The following is a 27577-nucleotide window of genomic DNA, read 5'->3' on the forward strand; positions in this document are numbered from 1 at the left end:
GTTATTTTCATGCATAAAAATATGTGTGTGTGTGTGTATGTGTTGTTGGGCTCAATGGTAGTTGTAAGTCGAGGACTACACACCACACACACACACACACACACCTTTTCTCTAGCCAAAGGTTTCTAATCTTGTGTGCCTGTATCTGTGTAGTTCTGGACTTATGACGACAGCTGAGCCCAACTTTGTTGTTGCTAAGCGAGACGGTTAAGTGAGCTTAGTCCCATTTTGTGACTTTTCTTGCCAAATCTGGTAAGTGAATCCCTGCAGTTGTTAAATTGGTCACATGGTCGTTAAGTGAATTCGGCTTCCCCATTGACTTTGCTTGTCAGAAGGCCGCCAAAAGGGATCCCAGGACTTTATGACCATCATAAATATGAGTCAGTTGCCATGCCTCTGGATTTTGATCACGTGAGCCTTGGCATACTGCAATGGTCATTAAATTTGAGGATCCTTTTTTTCAGTACCATAACATCAAACGGCCACTAAACAAATGGTTGCAAGTTGAATACCTGTATCCTCTTAATACAGGTACTCTTCAATTTACACAGTTCATTTAGTCAGCGTTCAAAGTTACAATGGCCCTGAAAAAATGACTTATGACTACATTTACAATCATTTCAGCATCCCCAGGGTCACGTGATTTAGATTAGATTAGATTCAACTTTATTGTCATTGCCATGGATACAGGCAACGAAATGCAGTTAGCATCCAACCAGAAGTGCAAAACAACAGTAAAATATAAATATATGTATGCAAATATGCAAGGCATCTATGAATATGTCAATGGAAAACACAACAAAATGTATGTACACGAGCACACAAGGATAAGTGTGACTGCACATATATGAACATATACAACTGTACAATATGTTTATGGACACATTGAATATATAAGTACAAATGCACAGAGAATTATACAAAATACATCATGTATTATCAAGGGAAGCATCAGCATATGTGTGGAATAGAATAGAATTCTTTATTGGCCAAGTGTGATAAGACACACAAGGAATTTGTTTCCTGTGCATAAGCTCTCAAAGTACATACAACAACAGTGATAGATCATTATTAAATTTATAATATAGTTAAGTATATAATTTCCATTCAAATTCTGCTTAATACATTATTGTAAGTGGGAAAATAAAGTAATAGATTTATAATAACATTTAGACAATAGCAAAATAAACTCCATAGCCAAACCTTAAACGTTTTACACATTCCCTTATATTTTATTAAATGTTAAAGTCTATCATTATTAAGCATTTTAATGTTTAAATATTTTTAAATCTTATAATATTCCAATTTACTATTTCAAATACAAATACTACTATACTATCTTGTGTGCTTTTGCAGAATCTTTTTTTTTATAATTGTACTTTACCCTTTATCTCTGAAAAAGATCTGCTTTTTTGCATCTTGTTTCAAGCCTTTATGGCTTTTTTTCCCCCTTTTCCCTTCCTTTCTTCTCCGATCTGGCCGTTTTACCCCCCCATCTCCTAACCTTCGCCTTTTTAGCTTCCCCTCTCTGTTGTATTCCTTTTTTCTGTTGCTTTCTGACATTATATCGATTTTTCACCTTATTTTTCCCTTTCTTGGTTGTTTTCTTAAATTTTAAATTCTCCATTTTCCTTCCCCTCTTATTTTCTTTCTTAATTAAAACTTTTTGTCCATTAAAGATGGCTTCTTCTTCTTCTTCTTCTTCTTCTTCTTCTTCTTCTTCTTCTTCTTCTTCTTCTTCTTCTTCTTCTTCTTCTTCTTCTTCTTCTTCTTCTTCTTCTTCTTCTTCTTCTTCTTCTTCTTCTTCCTCTTCCTCCCAAACATCTTGTTGTTGTAGGTAGAAATCGCCATTTCTAAAAATGGAAAACTGCTCCCAGAGAGCCCTTGCCTTCTTGTCCCTCTTCCTTTAATTTTTCAAATTCCATTTTTAATTCATCCACGGATAATGCCATTTTTCTTTCTTTTTTAAAACAACCCAAATGTTTTTAATCTTAGAATAATTTCCAAACGTCCCAAAGTCATCAATCAATCCAAACAGACACGAAATATTTCATCATCTTCCCTTTGCACTTTCTCCTCCTGGGGCAGTATCCATTACAAGTCTCAAAATGTATTTTAAAGCCTTATTACAATTAGTTTCTGTTCTTATAATCTTCAAGGCGTCTCCTCCAACAAAGTCTTAATAAAAAAAAATATTTTTTTTTTAGTCCTCTCCCTTCCCACTTACAACAAAGAGCTTTTGGTTTTTACCTTCTGTAAAAAAGCAGGTTTTTCAGTGTCCATTTGCTATCTCCGTAAGGAAGGAGAGTGAACTTTCCCTTTTAGAACTTTCGTTCGCCGCTCAACAGCCTCCTTTGGAAACAATATATCGTTGAAAAAGTCAGATTTCCGGGGTATTTAAATGAGTCTTAATGTCCCGGTTCAGCCAGAAAAACTTTCACTTTCTAATTCTTCCTCCTGCACAAATCTTGTCCGGTTGTAGATTTCTTTGTGGCGGCCATTACTGACCGCCGCTCCGCCGCCTCTGGAAAAAGGAGTCTAGCCGGCTGGGGAAAGGGGTTGCGATGTCCCCAGACCCCTATCCGGATCTACTCTATCTTCCGTTACCCCTCCGGGGTAACGACAACCCCCAAATCCATTCGGATCGGGGGTACTTCAGCAGCGAGCGCAGCAGGGACCCGCAGAGTCGCGGATTCCTGCCGCCACCGAAGCCTTGCAACCGGAAGTCCAGTGATAGATCATTATTGTAGTCATTGTAGAATACATTCATCATGAAACATTTGATACAATACTTAGTGATAGTCGTGGATACTAAATAAGCAATCAACATAAATCATAATAGAAGCTTCTAGTGGACTATAGAAGGAACAGATCAAATATCCAGCCCTTGCTTATCAAGGGAGACCGAGTGAAGCAAGTGGCCAGTTTTAAGTTTCTGGGTGTTACCCTAAAAGAGGACCTGACCTGGGGGGGGCTCACATTGCAGCCCTGGTCAAAAGGGCCCAGCAGAGATTATACTACCTGAGGCTTTTCAGGAAAGAACCACTGAATGGAAAACTGCTGGTGACCTTCTACTGCTGCACCAGAGAGAGTATGTTAACTTACTGCACCTGTGTCTGGTTTGCCAATTGCACAGTGGCAGATAGGAAAGCACTCCAGAGGGTTAACGTCATTGCCCAGAAGATCATGGGTTGCCCTCTCCCCTCTTTGGAAGAGCTCCCACTGCCTTAAGAAAGTTCAAAACATTCTCAAAGATCCATCTCATCCTGGGCACTCCTTTTTTTGAAGTATAACCACCTGGCAGACAGTACAATAAAAATAAGGACAAATAGGCTGAAAAACAGCGTCTATCCCTGGGCAATAACTCTATTTAATTCTACTATATAATGCAATATTAATGCAATATCAGGGGTTTTCAATTCAGTTGTACAGAATGTGAAGGATGTGTGTTTGTGTTTATTTTCATAGTCACAATATACACTAAAGATGGTATTTAATTTCGTTGTACCAGGTGCAATGACAATAAACTAAACTAAAAAACTATTAAATAAACAATATAAATTGTAAGATACAAGCAACAAAGTTATAGCAATAGCGCTGAGACTTATCTACCGCTTTCCAGCCCTCTCTAAGAGGTTTACAGAATCAGCCTCTTGCCCACAACAATCTGGGTCCTCGTTTTACTGACCTCGGAAGGACGGAAAGCTGAGTCAATGTTGAGCCGGTCAGGATCAAACTCCTGGTAGTGGGCAGCGTCCAATGCTGCATTCTAACCACTGTGCCACCGTGGCTCTTATTATAGTCATATTTGGATTCTTTGACTCACATTTATGACGGTCGCAGTGTCCCAGGGTCACGTGATCCCCTTTTGCAACCTTCTGACCAGCAAAGTCAATGGGGAAAGCCATATTCACTTAACAACCGTGTGACTAACTTCACAACCGCAGTGATTCACTTAACAAATGTGGCAAGAAAAAAATCCGAAAACGGGGCAAAACTTAACAAATTTCTCACTTAGCAACCTAAATTTTGGGCTCAGTGGTGGTCGTAAGTCAAGGACTGTCTGTATCAACTGGGAAACTGACATGGGAAGGTGGCCCAGGACGTCCCATATAAGTACTTTGCATCCTGGATCTGCCATAAATTGAGCTTTCGGCCTTGATTACATTGCCAAAATCCGTTTTATTTTCGGGCCGTCAAACCAAACCCAATCTCGTTCTCTCTTTTAGGGCGTCAGAGCAGAACGAGGCCGGTCTCAGGACGCTGCAGGCACAGATCACCGAATACAAGACTCTGTCTCAAGCAGCAGAAGTGGAACGCGACCACCTGATAGAGCTAGTCAGCATCCTACAGAAAAGGTACCCTGGGCACAAAATTCCCTGGATTGTTTTGAAACTCAAGAGTCCCTTGTCCCAAATCGCTCAGGTGTTGAGACCCTGGAAGAAGTGCAGAGAAGAGCAACAAAGAGGATTAGGGGGCCAGAGGCTAAAGCATACGAAGAACGGTTGCCGGAATTGGGGGTGTCTAGTTTGACGAAAAGAAGGACTAGAGGGTGACAGGATAGCTGTCTTCCAATATCTCAGGGGCTGCCCCAAAGAAGAGGAAGTCAAGCTGTTCTCCAAAGCACCTGAAAAGGCAGGACAGGAAGCAATGGATGGAAACTAATCAAGGAGCGAAGCAACTTAGAACTAAGGAGAAATTTCCTGACAGTTAGAACAATTAATCAGTAGAACAACTTGCCTCCAGAAGTTGTGAATGCTCCAACACTGGAAAATTTTAAAAAGATGTTGGATAACCATTCGTCTGAAGTGGTGTTGGGTTTCCTGCCTAGGCAGGGGGTTGGACTAGAAGACCTCCAAGGTCCCTTCCAACTCTGTTATTCTATTCTAAGTGTTAATATCACTTTATAATGCTTTGGTAAGAATACATTTGAAATATTGCATCCAGTTTTGATTGCCGTGATGTAAAAAAAATGTCTCAGTCAACCCAACCCTATTTCTTGGTGGTCTCCCATCCATTTAACGCCCAAAGCCAGATTCTGCATCTCCCGGGAAACATTGACCATTCTCTTTCGGCTGTTGAGTCGTCATCGTTCATGAGGTTACAGGGGTGTTCGCCTTTCTGACGGTGCATGCGTGCGATGTTTGTGTCTCCAGGGTGGACGAGAGCATCACGAAAGTTTGGGAAGCAGAGAAGAAATTTCAGGAACAACAACACAAGTATGTCGTTCTTGAGCAGCAGTTTGCAAAGCTGAAGATGGAATCTGGGAAGACAATCGTGGCCTCCAAGGCTCACCCAAAAACCAAAGCAGGTAAAGTTGTTGAAAGCATCTAGAACAGTGAAACTTCATAGCAGCCCTGCGCAAAACTTGACCGGTGAAACTTCCACGCAGCCGAGGAGAATTTCTTCCCCTAGTGGCCGACAAGAGAGTCCCAAAATAAAGCAAGATGGTAGTCGCAATTGCACAAAAACCCACCCTTTTGAATGGAAACATAGTGCTCGACTCACCACCAGTCACTTAGTAACTGTTCAAAGTTACGACGAACTCCCCCGGAAGAAGTTACGGCTCAGTTTCAAAGTTCCAATGGCCCCGCCCTTTTCCCTTGTGGTCATGTGACCGATTTGGGCGCTTGGCCGCCATCTTTCACTGACGGCCATTTGCAATGTCCCGTGACTGCGATTTTGGGCCATTTCCCCCTGCAAAAAGCCAACATATACTTTTGGTTTCCAGGAAAAAACCCCATTGGGTGTAATGGGTTCGCTTAATGGCAACTGGAAAAAATGGCCACAAAATCAGACGCTGTTTGGTCACAATCGTCATGACTGATGAACATGATTACAGGATCAGTTATGGTCATAATTTGAGGATTAACACATATGTGCATTTTCCTCCAGATTACCCCATAATAATAATGAAAAAGGATTTGCTTTAGGACTGCAGTGTTCGATGGCAGTGTTTACTTAACAACAGCAGTGTTTGCTTAAAAACCCCTGCAAAAAATCTAATAAAATCAAGTCCACACAATGAATGACCTTCTGAACAGCAATCATGTCTTATGACTGTGATAACCAACCTCAATTACACTCATACATGAAGGATTATTTGTAGGCGGGTGTTTTTCAATCTTGGTGACTTTAGGATGTGTGGACTTCAATTCCCAGAATTCTCCAGCCAGCTGGGGAATTCTGGGAGTTGAAATCCACATGTCTTTGCTTCTCGGCTGAACATATGAATTTTGATACTTTTCATAAAAGTTTAGGATTCAGTGGGTTTGTGGGCAGCCTTCAGGATGACTATCCCTGTTTAACGACATGTCTTGTCTCAACAGCTCCGCCACTCAGCAGCACCAAAATGAGCTGGAACGCCGGGGATAAAAAGGATTTGCCATCTGCCCAACTTTCTGAAGTGCCTCTGGAATCTCAGTTAGAGGAACTGTCCACACAGTGAGACGTTTAATAATTTTTCCCCATTTTTTTTTAAGTCAAAGCTCTAAATTAGATTTAAGCAGGAATACAAGAAAGGGAAGGAATGATTTCTGCTAATACAGGTAGTCCTCATCTTACGACCACAATTGAGCCCAAAATTTCTGTTGCTATGCAAGACAATTATTAAGTAAGTTTTGTCCCATTTTACAACCTTTCTTGCCATGGTTGTTAAGTGAATCAGTGCAGTTAAGTTAGTGGCACAGATGTTGAGTGAATCTGGCTTCTCCGTTGACTTTGCTTGTCCGATGACCCATCATAAATATGAGTCAGTTTCCAAGCATCCAAATTTTGATCACATGACCATAAAGATTGTTAGGGATATACACCCTAGCAGAACCTGCAGGGCAGGCAGGCAGGCAGGCAAATATGTGAGATAAACATTGTTGTAGCTTACACTCAATAAAAACAGATACACAGTGCTAGTTAAATAGTTTATTCCAGTAAGATTGTTAGCATAGTCAAACAGTCCATATATCATACACTTAGTTCAGTCCGTCCGGGGATTAATCAGTTGCAAAGTCCAGTGTCGAAAAAGAGGTCATTAAACTTACTAATATCAGTCCAGTAATTTATCTCTTCGCAGTAGAGATATGAAGAAGTCAAACCTCTTTTCTTCCTTCAGCAACAGCAGAGAACACGCAGTTAACAATCCATCATCGTCAGCAAGCAATCCAGTAAGCCAGCAATACAGTTCAGGTTCTCTTGCTCCCTCTTATGGCGATTTACAGCCGCACCCAAAATTACATGCTTTGCATTTAAAGTGACACACACATATAAACTCACTATCATAGTTTATATATATTATTTTACCCAAACTACGTTAGGTAACCTATGTTATTCCTAACATTCTCCCCTTTTGGGTAATATAATAATATATATATATATATATCTATTTACATCCTTAAACCATAGTTGTCACAACTTTCATTATGTTTGACTGAACTTTGGGCTTTTGTAAATTGATCAGCAAAATTTTCTTCAGTCATACAATATTCCAATCTTATCAAACCATTTTTTACAGATTGTCTTACATTCAGATATCTAAGATCTGTATGCTTAAATCTCGTTTTTACAGCAATATTTGTAGCCAACCGTATGGCTGCTTGATTGTCCTCATAAACCATAATGGAATCATTAACAGTTATTCCCATATCTAATAACAACTGTTTATACAGAATTAAATCAGTACATAATAAAGATAGACATGAAAATTCTGCTTCCATTGTGGACATACTTATGTGTTGCTGTCTAATTGACCTCCAACCAATCAGTGCTTTTCCTAATAGTATAGCCCTACCTGAAGTTGATTTCCTAGTGTTTATGTCTTGTTGCAAAACTTGCATCAGCATATGCACTTAAAATCAAATCATCTTTTGGCTCCAAATACAATGCATAGTGCATTGTCCTTTTAAGATACCTTAATATTCGTTTTGTGGCTTGCCAGTGTTGTTCAGTGGGTTCAGCGTTGAATCTTGCCAATTGATTAACGCCATAGGCAATATCTGGCCTTGACCAATTACTAATATACGATAAACTACCAATTAGTGATTGATAAATAGTCTTATCGAATTTTGGACTTTGAGCATCAGTGTGGCCAAATTCCTGACTCATTGGAGTTTTAGCCGGTTTACAAAGTTCCATCTTGTATGTTTTTAGTAATTGATATATCTTATCCTCTTGAGATATCTTATAGCCACTTTTGGTTTTATTTATTGTCAATCCTAGATACTGTTTTATCTCTCCTAATTGCTTTAATTTTATCCTTTTACCTAATAATGATATTATTTCAGTAGCTTCATTATTAGTTTTTGTAATTAAGGCAATATCATCTGTAAACAACAATAATAATGACACTATTCCGTTTACTATCATTATATTGATTTTGCACCTTATTTTTCCCTTAAGTGTTTTTTTAAATCTTAAGTCCTTCATTTCTCTTCCTTTCCCTCTTCCTTCTTTCTTGGTCAAATTCTGAGATTCATTAAAAATGGCTTCTTCCTCTCCTTCTTCTTCTTCTGCTGTCTTCATCTGTTGTAATGTTTGTTGATAGTTAATAAGCGCCATTTCTAAAAAAAAAAGGAAGGCTTCTTTCAAACCATCTTTACCATTTTTTTTTGCTTGCTCATATTCTTTTCTCAGTTCCTCAACAGAAAAAGCCATTATAAATCTTTTCTTTTCTTTTCCCCTTCTTTCTTCTTACAACAACCAGAATATTCCAAAAAATAAATAAATAAATAAAACAGTCCCAAAGTTATCAATCAGTCCAAACCAAGGCAGAGTTCTCACTTTCTCCTCCTGGGGTAGTATCAATCAGAAAAAAGAAAGTCCAAATCTGTTTCCAAAAGTCTTATTGCAATATATTTCAGTCTTCAAATCCTTAAGGCATCTCCTCCAACAAAGTCTTAGCATACAAATATTTTTTTTAGTCCTCTCCCTTCCCACTTATCACTTAAAGCCAGTTTTTACCTAAAAAAAATAGGTTTCTTAATATCCACTTATTAATTCCGTAGGGAAGGAGAGTAAACTTTCCTTTCAGCACCACCAAACTGCCACTTTTTTTCTCTTCTAAAAGGTATCATTCAGAAAGTCATAATTTCCAGGAATTTTGTTAAGTATATCTTAGAGTCCTGGGAACCAAGAAAAACTTTCTCTTTTCAAAAGCTTTCTCCACTTCCTCCTGCGCATTCTTACCCGGCTGCTAGCTTCTTTGTGGCGGCCATTGCGGACCGCCGCTGCACGTCTTGGGAAAAGGGGTTCTGCCGGCCGGGAGGGGGTCTGCAACACCCCAAACCCCTCTCCGGATCCCCTATCTTCAGCTGCCCCTACAGGGCAGCCTAGCTCCGGACCCGTTCGGATCGGAGCACCAAAAGCGGCTAGCGCAGCAGGGATCGTGCAGCTTCGCGAATCCCTGCCGCTCGCGAAGCCGACAAACCGGATGTCCCCTATTCCATTTTTCTCTCTTTTAAATACACATGGATCAGCTAAACCTGCTTTAAATCCTATATTGTTTAACTCCTTAACAATATATTGGTTCCATTCGTAACCAGATTGTTTTAATCCATAGAGACTCTTTTTAAGTTTCCAACAGTCATTATTATTTTTATTATCCTTAATTCCTACTGGTTTCTTTAAGTATATAGTGTGCTGCAATGGTGCATGCAGATAGGCAGTTTCAACATCTAAATGATTTATAATATAATTCTTCTTAGCTGCCCACACTAAAGCTGCTCTCAAGGTTGTTGCTTTTAGACGGTGCAAATACTTCATCATAATCACATGCAGTTTGATTAAATCCTTGAGCTACCAACCTAGCCTTATGGGTAACAGTCCCATTTTTACCTATTTTTAATTTAAATATCCATTTACAGCCAATGGACTTTTCTCCTGGAGGTAATTTAACATTTTCATATACTTCCATTTGTTTTAATGAATTTAATTCTTTCTCCATTGCTCTTTGCCAATTTTCTTGTTCCTTTACTGGATACATTCTAAGTTGTTCAACAGTAGTTGGAACTTTACTAACTTGGCAAACTACACTTGCTTGGTACCTGTCAGGTGGTCTGGATTCACGTGTTGACCGTCTAGGTATTACAGGGCTTACAGGTGGACTTTCATGTACTACCTGTTCCTGGTTATCTATTTCTTCCTGTTCATCTATTTCTTCCTCTTCTGGTTCTATGTGCTCTTCCTGTACTTCCTCTTTAATTGTACTCTTCTTATTACTGATATGTGGTTTTGGTCTTTTGTAGGTTTCTATGATTACTTCCTTACTTGAATCTTGCTCCAGTTTTTCCCATCCTACATGTTCTAGGAATTGTGCACTAGCATTACAGTAAACTCTAGGTGTACCTTTTTCCCAGAATCTGTATGATTTGTGATTAGATTCATAACCTGCAAAGAATAACTTTTTAGTCCTATGCTGCCCCTTGTGTCTCAGTTGTGTAGGAATATGCACCCATGCTGGTGCTCCAAATGTGTGCATGTAGCTTAGGTCAGGTTTTCTACCATGCCACCGTGTGAATGGTAATTCACCTGTTGTTGAGTTAATATATGATTACCACACATTATTGCTTCTCCCCACAAAGTTTCAGGTAATCCTGAATCCGACAACATAGTACAAGACATTGCTTGTATTGTTTGGCCTCGTGTTTCTATAAAGGCATTATGTTGTGGCCTATATGGTGCAGACTTTTTATGTTCAACACCTGCCATCTTCAGTCTATTTTGGAATTTATTATTTATAAATTCCGTACCATTATCAGTGACAAGAGTTACTAGTTTCTTTTTAGTTTTTCTTTCTGCAAACTTTAACCAATTAAAGAAATTTTGATATGTTTCCGTTTTACTCTTCATTAAATAACAGAAACCATATCTTGAGTAATGATCCATTATGCTTAATATATAACGAGCACCTCCCATACTAGGTTTTTTAGGACCTATAATATCAGCAAATACGACCTCTAGAGGCTCTTTTGTTTTAAATCCATTTATTCTATTTGCTGGTATTACCTTGCTTTTTTCTTGACTGCAAGCATTGCAGTGCAAATACTTACTGCAAGGCTTCAGTTTTATACCTTCAGACAGTTCAACCGTTTGAGCATTTTAAAATTTATATGCCCTAAACGTCTGTGTAACAAATGTATGCATTCATCATGAAGTTTAACATTGTTATAGACTGTGTTAGCTACCTCTAATGAATTATCATTTAACACATACAATTCACCTTTTAAAGTTGCAGTCACTTTTTTACCTTCCTTTTCTATTATGCAGTTTTCTCCCCTAAAGGTAACTACATAACCTAGTTTAACCAAAACTCTAACTGAAAGCAAATTAAATTTAAGTTGTGGTACATATAACATTTTTACATTTTCTTTTATGCAAGAACAATGTGCAATACTTTCACCTTTTGCTTTCATTTTCCAACCATTAGCTAACGATATCTGCTGTGAACTCGTGGACATCTTAATAAATCTTTTCTTATCTTTCGTTATGCAGTGTGATGCTCCACTATCTACAACCCATAAATTATTATTCACAGTTTCGTTGCTATACATGGCTAACTCTAAGCATTTTTTATCCTTTTGATGCCTTTTAGCATTCTGGCTGGCATTGTTTGCTTTTGCTTTCTTGCAGAATCTAGCCAAATGTCCTTTTCCTCCACAATTAAAACATTTTCTAATTGTATAGGCTGTCGAGATTCTTTATCTTCTTGTGGTTGTTCCCTTCTGAGTTGATCCCTTTCAAGCCTTCTCCTGGCTTCTTCAATTAATCTGCCAGTAATGTCAGTTAATGTGAGGTTATCTTTTGGCAATACTTCAAGTGAAGTTACATAGTCATCATAACTCTCATCTAACGAAGACAAAATTATATAAACCTGATGGAGTTCTGTGAAGATAAGTTCTTTTTCATGCAGTTCCTGAAAAATTCTCTTCATTGTGTTTATATGAGTCAACATGTCTCCATTCTTTTGAAGATGTGTTCTGAACAGTTTCCGTGTAAGATTTATATGTGCTCCTACACTGTCTCGAACATAAATCTTCTTTAAATTCTCCCAACACTTAGCAGCTGTTTCTTCTCCACGAATATGGACAAGCTGCTGGTCACAGAGTGTCAGTCCTATTATACAGAGAGCTTGCTCATTCTTCAGTTTATATTCTTGTATTTTCTGGGCATCATCCTCATTTTCAGGATCCCATGCATCTACCTCTGTGGGTTTTGTATTTTACTCCACAAACCTTCTCTGCATAGAAGTAGGCTGCATTTCATAGACCATGAAACATAGTTTGTTCCATCCAGTTTGGATATTAGAGACAAACTTGGTAAATTGACTTGTGCCATCTTTTTCTGGATATTAAACTATAATTAATAAAACACAGCTGTCTGTTTACAGTATTGTGTAACTATACAAACTCTCACTTTATATAAGCCTGTTTTATCCTGGTTAGTCTGACTGTGCAGCCTGGGCCCATAACCAGTGTTAGGGATATACACCCTAGCAGAACCTGCAGGGCAGGCAGGCAGGCAGGCAAATATGTGAGATAAACGTTGTTGTAGCTTACACTCAGTAAAAGCAGATACACAGTGCTAGTTAAATAGTTTATTCCAGTAAGATTGTTAGCATAGTCAAACAGTCCATATATCATACACTTAGTTCAGTCCATCCGGGGATTAATCAGTTGCAAAGTCCAGTGTCGAAAAAGAGGTCATTAAACTTACTAATATCAGTCCAGTAATTTATCTCTTCGCAGTAGAGATATGAAGAAGTCAAACCTCTTTTCTTCCTTCAGCAACAGCAGAGAACACGCAGTTAACAATCCATCATCGTCAGCAAGCAATCCAGTAAGCCAGCAATACAGTTCAGGTTCTCTTGCTCCCTCTTATGGCGATTTACAGCCGCACCCAAAATTACATGCTTTGCATTTAAAGTGACACACACATATAAACTCACTATCATAGTTTATATATATTATTTTACCCAAACCACATTAGGTAACCTATGTTATTCCTAACAAAGATGCTGCACTGGTCGTAAGTGTGAAAATTTGCCATGTCACTTTTTCAGTGCCATTGTAATTTTGAATGGTCACTAAACGAATGGTTGTAACTCAAGGACTGCCTGCACAAGTGATCCTCAACTTATTACTGTAATTATACTGTAATCATAATTAATTGTAATTATGAGCCCAGAATTATAATCACTTGTCCTAACAGTCATTAAGCAAGTTAAGACGTGACTGCTTATGATTTTATAACCTTCTTTGCGGCAGACATTAACCAAACACTGCAGTCGTTAAGCAGAACCATGTTACCCAATGGCTGGTTTTTGCCGGAATGCAGAATTAAACATTTATTTCCATTTTTAAAAAATGTCATAAATTGTGGTCACACAACACTACAAATGTCTCTAAACACAGTCCAGTTGCCCAGCACCCAGAATATGACCGCAAGGTGAGGGCAGGTCAGAATTTTCAATCCAAGTTGTAAGTAGCCCTCATGAGGCTTGTCATAATATCAGGGAATTGTGCAGTCTGTGTCCAATGGAATCAGAGACCCTGACATAAACTTGTAGTTTTATATAAATAAATGTAATTTATAACTATATACACATCAAACTAGATTGTGAGGCAAACAGGAGCCTCATGAGATAAATCAACACAGCAGGAACATTCTGAGGTAAATTACGGTGTGCACATGGCACACAGAGGAAAAAAGGCAGGAAACAAGGACACTCCCCCTTTTTTCTGACAGCAACCAATCAGAGCTCAGGTTGCCTCACGCCATGACCAGCTCTCTTCAACTAATCAACCACAATTCTTTGTTCTGGCTTCACTGTTCCAGCTATTAAATTTAATATCTTTAACCCATAACTTCGAACAGTCTCTAGGTGACTGGTTGTAAGTTGAGGAACACCTATATTTTCGGTCAGGTATCAAAGTCCATTTATTTCTTCTAGTTATTTATTTATAAAATTTATTGGCTGCCCATCTTAACCTTGAGGTAACTCTTGGCGACTTAAAATCGTAAAAATCTGTCGACCGTTTCTTTCCACACAGGCTGGCGATTCAGATGGACGAGATTGAAGGCCTGAAGAACGCTTTGCAAGAATCCATCCGGACCAAAGAGGAGGACTTCCAGGTGTACCAGGACACCGTGGGACAGGTGAAGGAGATTTTCCTGCACGCTCTGAAGCAGCACACGCAGGAGAAGAACTGAGCCGGTCGCGGTGGTGGGAGGGGGTTAGTCCCGCTGTCCAGATGTGGTCCTTCCAAGGTGACTCTCATTTAAATACTTGCAGGAGGGCGCAGCAGATACAGCAGACGTTGGTCCTGTAGAAGATGCGGGTGGTCCCCAGCTAGAGGGACCCAGGGGCCAGCTACTCTCGTCCATAATGATGTACTCGTAGCCATATTCGCCGGATCGATAGTCCGGCACTTGTTCCGAACGAGTCTAGAATCCATACGCGGGAAGGATTTGCTTGGGTAGAAACCAACTTTGCATCAACTTTTGATATCCCTTGCCAAACAAAACCTGTTTAAAAACTTTTCCAGTGTAAATACAGACCCCGTTGTTGTCACTCGGCAAGACCCGGACAAAGTGTAATGTCTCATTTATTTTCTCGAAAGACGTGATATGCTGCTGCTTTGCTCGCGCACTTGTGAATTGCAGGGAAGGCGGTGGGTGGGCTGTTTTTCCTGGATTGTGCATTTACAACCGTGTCTGTACACTTCCTGTGCCTTCTTTCATCTCTGCCCAAACTAGCTTCGCCGTCCGTTAATCTCCTTATGGTCTTCAAATTTGGCTTCGGACGTTTTCTCCTAGTGGAGTTGCTCAGGGATGGCTCAGATTAAATTAGATAAAATATTGATCCGACAGGAATTCAGCTTGAGTTGAAGATGATTCAGCATCCTGTAGCCATGAAAAGAAAAGTAGGAAAAAAGATAGATAGATGAGAGATACAGAGACAGAGAGTCAAGATGGATGAAGACAGAAAGATACTGGTAGAGACAGACAGAAATCGATGATAGATAAATGATAGAGGTAGGTAAGTAGGTAGGTAGGTAGGTAGATTCTGAGGGGTTCAAGGTTGACTTATCCTTCCAAGATCAGTAAAACAAGGACCCAGATTGTTGGGGGCAATATGCTGACTCTGTAAATCCCTTAGAGAGGGATGTAAAGCACTATGAAGCGGTATATAAGTCTAAGTGCTATTGCTGTTGCTGTGAGCCAGCAGTGCGGTGCAGCCACCCAAAAAGCCAACACAGTCTTAGATTGGATTGATAAAGGGACAGAATCAAGATCACCAGAAGTGTTAGTGCCACTTTAATAAGGTCTTGGTAAGAGCACACTTGGAATATTGCCCCCAGTTTTGGTCACTATGATATAAAAAAGACGTTGAGGCTCTGGAAAGAATGCAGAGAAGAAGAACAATGTCATCCCTGCCGAGAGGGATGCTTCATTGGCAGAGGAACCGAATCATTTCTTTGCTCGCTTTGAAGTGGAGACATCAGAGTCAGATAAAACACAACCACCAGCCAAGTGTAGCCCCCACCTCATTGTGGAGGAACAGGAGGTGAGGAGCATTCTGAGGGCTGTGGACCCTAGAAAGGCTGACGGTCCTGACGGTATCTCTGGCCGAGTGCTCAGAGACTGTGCAGTTGGCTGGAGTCTTTACCAGGATCTTCCATCGGTCTTCATCCCAGTCCACTATTCCATCTTGTTTGAAGGCTTCCACCATTGTTCCGCTGCCAAAGAAGTTCCCTATCAATAACCTCAACGATTACAGACCAGTGGCGCTCACCCCTATCATCATGAAGTGCTTTGAGAAATTGGTCTGCCGGCACATCATTTCTGGTCTTCCTCATACGTTTGACAAACACCAGTTTGCATACAGAAGAAATAGATCTACAGAGGACATTATAGCCATCGCTCTTCACACTGCTCTGACTCATCTAGAACAGCAGAGGGGCTATGTGAGGATGCTTTTTGTGGATTTTAGTTCTGCTTTTAACACAAATCTCCCACATAGACTAATGTCTGAACTCCTGGAACTTGGACTTTCTCATTTAATCTGCCTTTGAGGATTTCTTGTCCGGCTACTCTCAAAAAGTCAGATTGGGTAATCGTATCTCTTCAGCCTTTATTCTTAACACTGATATGCCACAGCGTTGTATGTTGAATCCCTTATTCTATACTCTTTATGTACATGACTGCATTTTCATTCACGGCAGTAATATTATTATTAAATTTGCAGATGATACAACAGTGGTGGGATTCATCTCCAGGGGGGATGAGTCTGCCTACCGAGATGAGGTGGACCGGTTGCTTTCATGGTATGGAGACAATAACTTGGTCCTCAATACTAATAAACCAAGGAGCTTATAGTGGACTATAGAAGGAACAGATCAGACATCCAGCCCTTGCTTATCAATGGAGACCGAGTGGAGCAAGTGGCCAGTTTTAAGTTTCTGGGTGTTACCCTAAAAGAGGACCTGACCTGGGGTGCTCACATTGTAGCCCTGGTCAAAAGGGCCCAGCAGAGATTATACTACCTGAGACTTCTCAGAAAACAACAACAGAATGAAAAGCTGCTGGTGACCTTCTACTGCTGCACCAGAGAGAGTTATTTTAACTTTCTGCACCTCTGTATGGTTTGCCAATTGCACGGGCAGATTTTATCTATTTTATCTATTTTTATTCATTATACTTATATTTTCATCTGGTAGCGGAAGATAGAGGAGATCCGGATTGGGGTCTGGGGGTATCGCAACCCCCCTCCCCCCTTCATTTTTTGCCTTCCTGAGGCCCGGAGGAGTCTTCTGGGAGCAAAAATGTCCCCCCCAGAGGCTCCCCTGAAGCCCAGAAGGTCCAAAAAATGGAGGGGGGAGGGGTGTTGCAAAAAAGCAAAAAAAAAAAAAAAAAAGCCATGCCCACCCAGTCACATGGCCACGTCCACAGAACCGGTAGTAAAAAAATTTGAATCCCATCACTGGTGCTCCATCACTGGAGGCTTTAAACTGGACAGCCATTCGTCTCCTGCTCAAGGAGGGGGTTGGACTAGAAGACCTCCAAGGTCCCTTCCAGGATTCTACTATCTCCAGCGGACGCATTTTCAGAGATTGACTCAAAAGCATCTCACAGCCTTCTTACCCGCTATCCTCTTTTTGTTCATTACCTCGCATGGAGTGTGCAGCGAGATTAAATCCTATTAATCAAATCCTTGTTCTGTCCATACCTTTCCAGCAGGTGGAGTGCTCAGCCATCGTCGGCTGATCTCTCAGCAGCCCAGGAGAGTCAAATTTCTTCAGTCAGTGCAAAATCTTTCCAATTAAACCTTTTGTGGTATTTCTGGATTGTTTTGAACAGGTTCCCCATCCTCCCTTTTTTTCATCCATTTCCCCAAGAAACCCGCATCGAAAGACATTGCATGGAGTCGCATCACAGATGGCCAGCAAGAATATCCCAGCGTTAATTCGTTAATTCAAGAATTTCTGTCCCCTTTCGATTTTGTTTTATTCAGAAGATTAAAATACCGGTAAGCCCTCGACTTACGACCACAACGGAGTCCAACATTTCTGTTGCTAAGAAACTTTGCCCCACTTTACAACCTTTGCTGCCACAGTTGTTAAGTGAATCATGGTAGCTGTTAAATTAGTAAGACAGTTGTTAAGTGAATCTGGCTTCCCCCGTTGAATTTGCTTGTCAGACTATCGCAAAAGGGAATCATAAAAATGAGACAGTGCCTGAATTCTGATCATGTGACTAAGGGGATGTTGCAACTGTTAATCCTCAACTTACAACTACAATAGTGCCCAAAATGTGTGTTGCAAAGTGAAATATTTGTTAAGTGCATTTTGCCCCGTTTTCCAACTTTCCTTGCCATATTTGTTAGGCGAATCAATGCAGTTGTTAAGTTGGTCACATGGTGGCTAAGTGAATCTGGGCTTCCCCATTGACTGAAGGTCCCCAAAAGGGGATCATATTGACCCTGCCAGGAGACTGCAACCATCATAAATACGAGCGTGCGAATTTTAATCACATGACCCAGGGAGATGTTGCCGTGGCCGTAAAGTGTGAAAATTGGTCATCATACGCCACTCTTTTCAGTGCTAATGTGACCGAATGGTCACTAAACGAACTGTTGTGCACTGAGCATTTCCAAGCTGTTCAAAAACATCATTCGATCACAACAGCGACCCCAAGACACGGCCACCATCATAAAGACGAGTTGGACCAAGTGCCCGAATTTTGATCCTGCGAACATGGGGATGTTGCAACAGTCGCAGGTGTGAAAAGTCATTGGGAGTCACTTTTTTCAGTGCCATTGTAACTTCGAGTGGTCACGAAATGAATGGTTGTAAGTCAAGGACTATCTGTATTCCTGATTTTAAACTCTGGGATATTTCCTGTCTTCTGGGGGGAAAAGACAGCCTGTCACACACACCCCTCTCTCTCTGCGGGAAGGAATCTCGAACGGGATTCAGAGCATTGGGGTAAAATGCCAAAGTCAAAATGGTGGTTTTTATCTTTATTTTCTATAAATAAATAGTGCCCAGCTACAACTTTGTGCGGTTGCTATATCCGCGGCATTCAGATGCTTGTTGTTCTTGCTCAGTGTTTCCTGGCAGGAAAAACCAACAGGAACACACTGTAAATTAAGCTCTGACAGTGCCAAGGGGCCAACTGTGTATATATCTCCTTTTGGCTATGATAACCCTAGCAGATAATCCTCGAGTTACGACCACGTAGTCTGGGGGGGGGAGGGGCAGAATGTCCATTGTTAAGCAAGGGGGTTGTTAAGCAAGCTGTGCCTGATTTTATGACCTTTTTGGCTGTGCTTGTTAAGTGAATCACTGCTGTTGTTAAGCGAATCATGCGGCCGTTAAGCGAATCTGGCTTCTCCTGTTAACCTGTCCAAAGCCTGCAGGAGGGTTGCAAATGGCCTTCATCTAACCCCAGCATGTTGCAGCTGTCGAAAATACATGCTGGTTGTCAAGAACCCAAGTTTTGATCGCATGATGGCTGGGATGCTGGAATGGTCATAAGAGTGAGAACCAGTCGTAAACCACTCTTTTCACTGTTATTGGGCTGACTGGTTGCTGTGCAATTGGTTGTAAATCAAGGACTACCTGTATATGTCAAGAGAGGGAGGGAGGGAGGAAGGAAAAGGGAGGGAGGGAAGGAAGGAAGTGTTAAATATAAGGAAAACGATTATTTAAAAAAATAAAATTATCATGTATTATTATTTTGCATGAGAAAACGGAGTTGGTATTGTTTCTAAAAAGGTAAATGCTTGATAGGTCAAATGGAACAATTATAAACTGTTTCAAAATTACCTGTAGGTAGCAGCTAACAGCTAACAGCACTACAAGCTTATAGCCTGAATGGCACCTGAAACCACAAGCAGAGGAAGAATAAAAATAACAACCCGAAGCTTAAATCAAGCAAGGAAGGAGTTGGTAAACTTGTTAAAAAATTCTTTGAACCAAGGTGGAGCGGGCTTTTGGAAGAATTGAGTAGGATGCTGTGTCAAAAAGAGGAGGGGAAAAATGAACTTGTGTAAGGGGATAAAAGCTGGTGGTTGCTTTGTTCCGTGTCCACTTTCTGTGCACCCGTTTTTTTGCAAATACATGAATAAACTTCTTTGCTGCTTTCAAGTTGTTTTCTCTGGTAGTTCCCTACGTGAATGTGCACTGTTTATAAGTCTCGTTGGGGGGGGGGGCTCTCCCAGGATACAGCATCACCAGGATTCAGGAGGCATCGGGATAAGGCAGGAAGAACACGTGTCCCATTGAGTTCAACGGTCCACACTGAAGCCTCCATTCCTTGGCTTGCCTTATCCGGTAAAGGGAGATGGAGCTTGTAAACAGCAAAGGCAATAGACTTACTGGAAGGTGGACATCCACAAAATCCTGAGATTCAATCAACCGGGTAACTCTGTGGACAGACCAAGGTAAGAAACAGAGGGCGGTTAAAGTACTACCCTCACGGTTGGTTGGGGGTAAACCCTTTGTGTCTGTAAAAGGAAAGGAAAGGGGGAGGGAGGAAAAGAAAGATTAAAAGGAAAGGAGAAAGGAAAAGAAAGGGAGAGTGAGGAAAGGAAAGAATAAAAGAGAAGGGAAGGAGGAAGAGGGAAGGAAAGGGAAGGAAAGAAAGGAAAGGAAAGGAGAAAGGAAAAGAAAGGGGGAGGGAGGAAAGGAAAGAATAAAAGAGAAGGAAAGGAAAGGAGGAAGAGGGAAGGAAAGGAAAGGAAAGGAAAGAAAGGGAAAGGAAAGGAGGAGAGGAGAGGAAAGGAGAAAGGAAAAGAAAGGGGGAGGGAGGAAAGGAAAGAATAAAAGAGAAGGGAAGGAAAGGAAAGGAGGAAGAGAGAAGGGAAGGAAAGGAGGAGAGGAGAGAGGAAAGGAAAGGAGAAAGGAAAAGAAAGGGGGAGGGAGGAAAGGAAAGAATAAAAGAGAAGGAAAGGCAAGGAGGAAGAGAGAAGGAAAGGGAAGGAAAGGAAAGGAAAGGAAAGGAAAGGAGGAGAGGAAAGGAAAGGAGAAAGGAAAAGAAGGGGAGGGAGGAAAGGAAAGAATAAAAAGGAAGGGAAGGAGGAAGAGAGAAGGAAAGGAAAGGAAAGAAAGGGAAAGGAAAGGAGGAGAGGAGAGGAAAGGAGAAAGGAAAAGAAAGGGGGAGGGAGGAAAGGAAAGAATAAAAGAGAAGGGAAGGAAAGGAAAGGAGGAAGAGAGAAGGGAAGGGAAGGAAAGGAAAGGAAAGGAGGAGAGGAGAGGAAAGGAAAGGAGAAAGGAAAAGAAAGGGGGAGGGAGGAAAGAATAAAAGAGAAGGAAAGGCAAGGAGGAAGAGAGAAGGAAAGGGAAGGAAAGAAAAGGAAAGGAAAGGAGGAGAGGAAAGGAAAGGAGAAAGGAAAAGAAGGGGAGGGAGGAAAGGAAAGAATAAAAGAGAAGGGAAGGGAAGGAGGAAGAGAGAAGGAAAGGGAAGGAGGAGAGGAGAGGAAAGGAAAGGAGAAAGGAAAAGAAAGGGGAGGGAGGAAAGGAAAGAATAAAAGAGAAGGGAAAGGAAAGGAGGAAGAGAGAAGGAAAGGGAAGGAAAGGAAAGGAAAGGAAAGGAGGAGAGGAAAGGAAAGGAGAAAGGAAAAGAAGGGGGAGGGAGGAAAGGAAAGAATAAAAGAGAAGGGAAGGGAAGGAGGAAGAGAGAAGGAAAGAAAGGGAAAGGAAAGGAGGAAGAGAAGAAAGGAAAGGAAATAACAAAAGGAAAGGAGAAAGGAAAGGAAAGGAAGAGGGAGGAAAATACAGGGAAGGAAAGGGAAAGAGAAAGGAAAAGAAAGGGGAGGGAGGACTCTGTGGTTTCTTCCCCAAACCCCAAAAACTTTAACCTTAGACTGTCTACTATTGACCTCACCCCTTTTCTAAGAGGTCTTGTAAGGGGCGTGCATAAGCGCACCAACGTGCCTACCGTCCCTGTCCTATTGTTTCTTTTATATTTTATATTTATTTTTCTTATATGTATCCATGTACTCATAACTATATTTTTTACTTATACCTATTATCTTGTAAGCAATTGACAAATAAAAATAAAAATAAAAAAATAAATAAATAAGAACAAAAGGAAAGGAGGGGAAAGGAAAGGAAGAGGGAGAAAAACACAGGGAAGGGAAGGGAAGGAAAGGCTGAAAAAGTAATGGAGAAAAAGAGGAGGGGAGGAAGGGAAGAAAAAGAGGAGGGAGGGAGTCCTTCCAAATACAGAGCAAGTAGAAAAAAAATTTAACTACTTCAAAGGGAGTTTGCCTAAATAACCCAAACCAGGAACCCCCAATGCAGCCCCCTTACTTCGCCATTCTCACAACACCCCAAGCTTTTTGTGTCCCCACTCCGATCTCCCTGCCCCCTCCCTTCCGTGTTTCTCGGATTCTGACATTTCTTTAAAACAAACTAAGAAACAAAACCCGTGTCCAGAAAAACTCACCCGTCGCCTCCCCAGCCCCTAAACATTTTCCAAAACACCCCTCCCCCATTAGGGGAAAAAAACAGTTCACTTTGCCAAGGTGCCCACGTTGGAATTTCAAAGGAAAAGAGGGAGTTTAGGTGGTGGTTGCCAGCCGACATTTGACTCGCGCCTGGCATGAAAGAGCACGCAAAGAACCGCACAGACGGGGTTAGCCTGACCGGGCTCCACAAGGTCGGTTTCCATTTGCAACGTCAAAGCATTAGAAGGCAACGGCGGTGTGGGGACCCCGCAGGCAGCGGGGCACAGAGGGCACGCATCCCAAGCAGGGATGGATTTCTGCCTACTCTTCTCCTGAGCAACGCCCTTGGAAACGCGACACCTGCTGCTGCGCCTTTGAAGGAAAAAATGCGACGCTGGCCAGTGACAGGTGGCCGAATCAGCTTCGGCCTGGATATTTATACCTGCTTCTTTTCAACAAGCTGGGCCAGGATAGAGTTACAGGATAGCAAATAATAATAGTTTCCTAGGATGATTGCTTATTGTACCCTATGACTATCATTAAGTGTGTTGTACCTGACGATTCTTGACGAATGTATCTTTTCTTTTTATGTACACTCAGAGCATTTGCACCAAGACAAATTCCTTGTGTGTCCGATCACACTTGGCCAATAAAAGAATTCTATTCTATTCTGTTCTGTTCTATTCTGTTCTATTCTAACCTATTCTATTCTATTCTATTCCATTCCACCCCATTCCATTCCGTCTATTCTATTCTATTCTATTCTATTCTATTCTATTCTATTCTATTCTATTCTATTCTATTCTATTCCTTATTCTATTCTATTCTATTCTTATTCCTTATTCTATTCTATTCTATTCTATTCTATTCTTATTCCTTATTCTATTCTATTCTATTCTATTCTATTCTATGTACACTGAGAGCATTTGCACCAAGACAAATTCCTTGGGTGTCCAATCACACTTGGCCAATAAAAAAAAAAGAAGAATTCTAAGAATAACAGTTAGAAGGGACCCTGTAGGTTATCTAGTCCAACCCCCTGCTCAAGCAGGAAATGCAGATCACCTGGATGTTTATACCTGCTTCTTTTCAACAAGCTGGGCCAGGATAAAATAAAAGAAGAACAGAGTTGGAAGGGACCCTGGAGGCCATCTAGTCCAACTGGGCCAGGACAAATAAAGGAAGTGCGGAAGCACTGAACAAACATCTAAAGGGGATGAATATTACAGAAACCATGGAGATAAGGCCCCCAAATAAATGATGAATTAGCAATGACCACAAACTGGTGTTTACAGTATTTGAAAGGAGAATATTTGTAGCTCAGGGTTACCTATCTGGGTCATGAAACATCTGCAAGAAAGCAACCAAGCTCAGAGAGCACCAAGGACCCCACAGCCCTCCTCTTCCTCCTCCTCCTTTCTGAAGTCCACACTCCCTTCTAGCACTGATGATATTCCTCAGTTGGGTCAAGAAACATCTGCAAGAAAGCCACCAAGCTCAAAGAGCGCCAAAGACCTCCTTGAAAACTTTCCAAGTTGCCTGGCTCCAATTCAGTTGTGGAGCTCCCAAACTCTCTGTTCCACAGGATAGCAGAACTACTTTTATGAAGACAATAAGAGCTCTTTGTGCTTACTCTTTCAAAAATAATCTAATTTGCACTGATCACCAGGACATTCTTTTCATCGCTGTATCGCTTGCACTATTGACTGTTTCTCATTTGTATTACCCTCCTGTTCTCATTCACAACATCCTCCTTGGTGCTTTCTGGATGGAGGTAATCAAATTTGTTGCATTGCAACACAATCACTCTATCTCTATTTCTCTCTAATTTCTCTGTATCTTTCTTAAATTAGTTTATGCTCCCGTCATCCATCTGCTGTGATGTTCAACTACAAATGTAACCCCACTTCAAATATTAGGAAGAAAGAGGAATCTTGTAATCGTACCCACACAGATTTTCCTTATGGTCTCCGATAGTACCTTTGTTGCTCAGTTTAGTAAAATAAGGCAGATTTTAAAAAACCCACGATATATATCAAAACATTAGTCTTATGGCTTAAGGCATGGACTAGAAATCACAAGATGGTGAATTTTAGTCCTGCCTTAGGCATGAAAGCTGTCTGGGTGACTTTGGGCCAAACACTGGGTGATAATGAATTCTAGTTCCACCTTAGGCATGACAGCAGACTAGGTGACCTTAAGCCAATCACCAAGAGATAATGAATTCTAGTCCTGCCTTTGATACGAAAGCTGTCTGGGTGACTTTGGGCCTATTACCAGGAAATGGACAGTTCTAATCCCACCTTATCTGGGTGACATTGTGCCAGTCCTCCTTCTCAGCCCAACCCACCTCACAGGGTGGTGGTTATGCAAGAAATAGGAGGAAGAAAGAAAATTAGGTATGTTATTACCTTGAGAAGTTTGTAAAACAAATAACAACGGTGGGATTAAAAATAAATAAAACACTCTTCCAAACTCAAATTATGGAAGGGTAGTTTAGAAAGTAGATCAAAAATTTGGATTGACAAGTAATACATGCATAAATATGCACTGGGTAACTCTAAGATTGAAGGTCCACTTTGAAGATTCAAAGGGAAGTGTGAAATAGCTCAGTATTTTCCACAGATCAACACACACAAAATATTTTACTAATCCAGATGTAGATTACCAGATGACCTTATTAGATATCAACTAGTATAGCTAAACATTAGGTCAATAAATATTCCAATTCCTTTTTATTTTCAATGCTGAGTAGGAAGCCAAATCAGAAAACTTTTTCAAGTTCCCTTTAAAATAGTTTTGATTTGACACTCTTTTTAAAATTACCAAGGCTAAGAGATTCAGGGAGTTGAAGTCCATGCATCTTATAGAAATCAAAAGTTAAGGAACAACTGCTTTACTAAAATGAAGTTAGCAATATACAAAAACATTGCCAAGTCTGGGGGATTCTGGGAGTTGAAATCCAGAAATCTAAAATTTGGCGAGGTTGAGAAACTTACTTTAGCTTAAATTTTATCTAGCCCTGTATGCATTTTTTCTCAAACTGGAAAGAAAAGGGAATTTCTGAGCCAAAAAAACCATTTTACTGCTGGAAATGTCAAATTCTTTTGCAGGATTTCTGTGTGGCCTCCACTCCATCTGCCTGTTTTTCCTTAGGCACCTCAATCCCTGAATCCAGTTCTTTCTTTCGCAAAAACAGATGGGAAATTACATACTGGGTCACTTCAAAATTCTTAAGAGTTTAGTAAGTAAAGATGCCCTTTAGTTAACCCCAAAGAACGGAAGATTTAATTCCATAAATAATTGCAAAATGGGTCACTTTAGATGCTGAGACAATCTTACCTTATGCTGAACCAAAAATAAAATAAAATAAAGAAATCCCAGAAGAATACGGTTTCATAAGACTGTCAACATGGATCTCATCTGCAGAAACGAATTTTGATAACGTTTCCGCATCACTTAGAGTGGCTTTATTTATTTATGAACTTGCCATCACATTAAGTGCAGAGGGATGCTTCCCATTCATGCAATTATTTGTTTGAATCCCATCTTTATTATTTTTTATGAATAATTCAAAGTGGCAAACGTACGTAATGTTCCTTTCCCCTCCTATTTTCCCCACAACAAGGTAGGAGTAACTGAGAGACAGGAGATGCTCCAAAGTCTCCCAGCTAGCTTTCACATCTAAGGACTAGAACTCTCTGTCTCCTGGTGATTGGCCCAAAGTCATCTAGATTAGGGGTCTCCTGCCTTGGCAACTTGTGGAGTTCAACTCTTAAACCCCCGATCTAGATAGCTTTCATGCCTAAGCAGAATTAGAACTCACCGTTGCCTGGTAATTGACCCAAAGTCACACAGATAGCTTTCATTCTTTAGACTAGAACTCATTGGCACCAAGTGATTGGCCCAAGGTTACACAGTTGACTTTCAGGCTTAAGGTGGAAACTAGAATTCACTCCCAAAATGGCTCTCTCTCTATTGAATTATAAACTTAATTAATAAAAATCATAAGCAATAAAATAAGCAATACTGCTTTCCCAAATTAAACCTTATTCAGCAAATATCCACCAATATCTACAAAAACTGATGGTTCCAAAAAAAACAGAGGGTGGCTAATTTTATGATGCGAAGCAAAAACAATAAAGTTAGTTCTCAACTGATGACCGCAAAAGATACCAGAAAATATGTTGCTAAGCAAGGCGGTCGTTAAGTTAGTCGCTCCCATTTTTATGATTTTTTGTTGTCATGGGGTGTTAAGCGAATCACTGCAGTTGTTAAGTGAGTCAAGGGGTTGTTAAGTGAATCTGATTCTTCCAACTATAGACCCTCTTCATAAGAAAAGAGTCTCAAACTTGGCAACTTTGTGGACTTCAAGATCCAGAATTCCTCAGCCAGCTATGGCTGCCTAGAATCATAGGGCTCATAGGGCTAGAAGGAACCTTGGAGGTTTTATAATCCAATCCGCGCCCAAAACCGGAGTCCTTATCATTGGGATTCTACAGGTTCAGACCGGTTTGGGAGAACCAGATGTTAAAGTTACATCTGGTTCGCGGAACCGGTATTTCAACTGACCGGCTGGCCCCGCCCACCCCTCCCCTCCCAGGAATCTCCACGCGGATGCAAATAAGTGCAGGGTCTGCGCGGAGGCTCTGGGAGGGGGAAAAAACGGGCCTTCCGGAAGTCCAGAAATGGGCATGTTTCCAGCTTCCGGTGGGCCTCCAGAGCCCAGGGGAGGCCATTTTCACACTCCCAGAGGTCCGGGGAAGGCCTCCAGACCCTTGGGAGGGGAAAATGGTCTCCCCCAGGCTCTGGAGGCCCACCCGAAGCTGGAAACAGGAAGTTCCGGTAGGCCATGCCCACCCAGCAATCGGGCTGCGAACCGGTTGCTGGGATTTTTGAATGCCACCCCTGGTCCTTATGCCATCTTGCTATTTACGAATTGTAAGTTGGCTAATTCTTCCTTCTCGAATCATGGGACTTCAGCGATCATCTAGTCCCCACCCTACAGTGCAAGAATTTGGGTTTACCACCTCCTTGGTAGATAGCCTTCAAGCTTTGGCTTCACACTGCCAGCATTTTCCCACATTGCACAATTACGCAAAGTGATTCTCTGATTGAATCATTTCGCCGTCAGCAAAAGCTTCATGATGTCCAGTCAAAGGTTTAATCCTTCTCATGATGTCAACCCATTCTCTCTTGCCTTGGCTTCTGAGATGACACCAAACATCACCCATGTAACAGGCCTTCAAATCCTTGAAGACAACGACTCTATTTCCTGCTTGCTGTCTTCCCCGGGTTAAAGAAACTCAGTACTTCGAACTGCTCCTCCTACGGGTTTCCTCCGAGGACCCTTAACACGTTGACTCCTCTCCTCTGGAAATGATCCCACTTGTCCATGTCCTTGCAAGTCACCTTCTGCCATTCTTCACGGTCAGCAGCCAAGACAGCCTTGCCATAGAGCAAGAGGCTAAAATAAGGAGGCATACACCACACGATATAATATTCACGCAGATTCCCACCAGGGCTGCATTCTCACCTTGATCTGAACCGGACAAGACACACGAAAAAACCAAATGCCCAAGTTATAGAATAGGTCAGTGGTGGCTAACTTTTCATGCCAGCACCCAGAAGGCA

The 27577-nt window shown here is 41.1% G+C and overlaps 1 protein-coding gene across 2 annotated transcripts in view; it reads left to right on the forward strand.

Moving 5' to 3' along the window:
- The window catches only part of CCDC13 (coiled-coil domain containing 13), a 38736-nt gene extending 24156 nt beyond the window's left edge, over nt 1-14580 (forward strand). The window contains exons 14-18 of one of the 2 annotated variants that reach the window (XM_087947100.1): nt 4230-4358; nt 5157-5311; nt 6330-6444; nt 14040-14145; nt 14282-14580. In XM_087947100.1, coding sequence (XP_087803226.1) covers nt 4230-4358; nt 5157-5311; nt 6330-6444; nt 14040-14145; nt 14282-14389 — 613 coding nt within the window. In that variant the 3' untranslated portion in view covers nt 14390-14580. Of the gene's footprint in view, nt 1-4229; nt 4359-5156; nt 5312-6329; nt 6445-14039 lie in introns of both variants that reach the window. The other variant, XM_087947101.1, reaches the window with a different exon arrangement.
- The last annotated feature ends 12997 nt before the right edge of the window (nt 14581-27577 follow it).

This window comes from Notechis scutatus, chromosome Z (genome assembly GCF_049901735.1).
Source record: "Notechis scutatus isolate UNSWTSFEM ecotype Mainland chromosome Z, rNotScu1.2, whole genome shotgun sequence".
Classification (NCBI taxonomy): Eukaryota; Metazoa; Chordata; class Lepidosauria; order Squamata; family Elapidae; genus Notechis; species Notechis scutatus.